At 34.7% G+C, this 2,731-nt stretch overlaps 1 protein-coding gene across 1 annotated transcript; it reads right to left on the reverse strand.

Annotated features, from left to right (window-relative positions):
- LOC107610837 lies at positions 953–2,157 on the reverse strand. Its single transcript, XM_016312829.1, has 5 exons — positions 1,792–2,157; positions 1,638–1,707; positions 1,458–1,548; positions 1,176–1,342; positions 953–1,080 (listed from the first exon to the last, which is right to left on the reverse strand). The coding sequence occupies exons 1-5, from the start codon at positions 2,155–2,157 to the stop codon at positions 953–955; spliced, it is 822 nt and encodes a 273-aa protein (XP_016168315.1).

The following is a 2,731-nucleotide window of genomic DNA, read 5'->3' on the forward strand; positions in this document are numbered from 1 at the left end:
CAAAACACACTGACACAAACTAGATGTCAATTTTACTCTCTTCAGAATGACATCTACTTCATCACCACCACCACCATTGCTTTCTATCATCACCACCACTGATATTTCAACATCAAACCAAATTACTTCGAGCAAGAACTCAATTTCAATAATCAATTAAATTTTTTTTTCAAAAAATAAAAAATTGAAAAAAACATTGAAAAAAAGGAAAAAAAAAGGTGAAAGGGACAGGAGAATGTTGAGGTAGCAGAGATGGAAGGACGAAGTGGAGGCGGCGTAGAGTTTGGAACACGACAACGGTGAGCAACACGACGACAGTTGGCCGTAAACTCAACGCCTGGCGACTGAGTTCGCATATCTAAGTTTGCAAAATATGAGTTTGTAGAGTTCCCCCTCCCAGTTGATGTCCCCGCTACCAGCGACTCTTTCTTATTCTACGCATTGTGCTTGGCGACTGAGTTGCCAATGGAGCTAGATCTGGACAACGGTGGAGCAAAGTGATAGATTTGAACAGGTAAGACAGGGATGACGAAGAGAATAGGACGTAGTGGCATTGGTGTTGGCAGAAGAAACCAAGGTTGCGAGAAACGGACCGGCCAATAAACCAGTAAAGTCACTGGTTCAATTGCTCATTGGTTTGACCGGAATTCAACCGGTTTAATTAAATATTAAATAAAATTATTAAAAACCTATATATAATTTTAAATATATAAATTCAACAATTTCTAACTTAATAAAATTCAAAATTTCACAATTTCACATAATAAATTATCCATAATTTAATATTAGAAGTTCACAAACAACTTCAAACATCAAAGTTCATAACTAAAAGCAACCAAAATACACATAATGACAAACACATAATGTTCTATTATCAAAAGAAACATTAGCAAACAAGTTTTCAACTAATCAAAGGTGCAACTCATCACAAATCATAATTATCATTAACTGTTCAAATATCTCTATCATAAACAGGTAATCTAAAGCCACCATCTTCAGAAGTACCACCAAAAGAAGCCGTATTTGAAGAATTAGTGACAACATCAGGCATATTCACACCAACTTCCAAATCTCCTCCATCTAATAAAATAAAATAAAAAACTAAGAAAAAAAATCAATGTGTATTTTAAACATATATCTTTAGTGAATGAAACAAGTTTTGCTATTTCACTCACCTTTAGGATATGAAGGCATAGCATTATCTGTGTATTTTAAACTTTCAATGCCTTTAATGTCTCCATTAGTAAACTCAGGATCATCTTCATCTGTCATTATCCAAAAGTCTACTGTGTCAATGCTTTGAATATCAATTGGATCATACTTCTTCTTCTTATGATGTAACCTAGATTAAAGGTGTAGATTATAAGTCATATAAACAATGTCACTTAGCCTTTGATGCTCTAATCAGTTTCTCCTCTTTGAATGGATTTATTCAAAGAGGCTCCAGTTTCTCTCACATCCAGATCGGATGAAGAAGATGTTTGATGAAGAAGATGAATAGCCATTTTTTGCAAGGAGCACTCCCACCAGGTAGCCTCCAGCATTCACCTACCAGGATATGAAAATCAAACATCAATTATCATTCAATATTTAAAAAACCTTCAAAGTAAATTGAACATAGAAATAAAATAACTTACCAGGTTCAAGTCTCTTTATCGCTCTCAAAGCACTTTCCCTTCCAAAACTTTCTTTTCGATCTCGATACAACTATATCTCTTGCATTGTGGTAACTGAGTCATCGCAAAGTGTGTCAATATCAAATAAATCAAGTAAAGACCTCAAGATATTTACCTTCTCAACAAAACCCTCACTATAGAAGAAAGCTGGATTCAAAAAGTAAGCTGCTGCATGGAGATCACGCTTCAAATGCTTATCCCACCGCATTTTCAAGATACTTGTATAAAGTGTGTATGCAGTTTTTCTATTTCTAAACGTTGTCTTGATAGCACTTTTGGCTCTTTGCATGCCTTCATACACGTATCCGAGAGAAGGTTTCTCATCAGCATCAATAACCCTCAATAACTTAATAAGAGGACCAACAATTTTCACAGTAGTAACACAATCTTGCCAAAATTTACTATCCAAGATAATTGAGCTAACCATCTTCCCATTGACACTCTTGGATAATTTATGAGAAGTGAAATATTTGTCCACCATCAATGCTTGCAAATCTTCTTTATGATCATATATACTTTTTAAAGTAATGAAAATAGTGGCAAAACGTGTAACTCTTAGTTAAACAATTTCTTTCCAACTTGGTCTTTTTCTAAGCCATGACAAGAAAATCATATGATTGTAAACAAACACATTCACTTTTAAAGCACGAGAGGCAATGTAAACTATGTGAGAAATACTTGCTATGTCTTTCAAAATAAGATTGATGTAATGAGCGGCACAAGGAGACCAAAAAATGTTTGGATACTTTTCATGAATGAGTTTCTAACAGATACAGAATTCGCAACATTATCAGTAACCACATGCACAATGTTACTAGACCCAACTCACTCAATAACTTCAGCAAACAATTTAAACAAGGTATCGGTAGTTTTTATCATTTTAAAAGCATCAACAGACTTAACAAATGACATACCAGCAGGACAATAAACTAAAAAATTAATTAACGTACGTTGCCTTTGATTAGTCCAGCCATCTGCCATCAGTGTACAACCAGTCCTTTTCCACGAGCTCCTATAACCTTCAACAAGCAACTGACACTCCTTCTTAAGATCGG

Source organism: Arachis ipaensis, chromosome B08 (assembly GCF_000816755.2).
Source record: "Arachis ipaensis cultivar K30076 chromosome B08, Araip1.1, whole genome shotgun sequence".
NCBI lineage: Eukaryota > Viridiplantae > Streptophyta > Magnoliopsida > Fabales > Fabaceae > Arachis > Arachis ipaensis.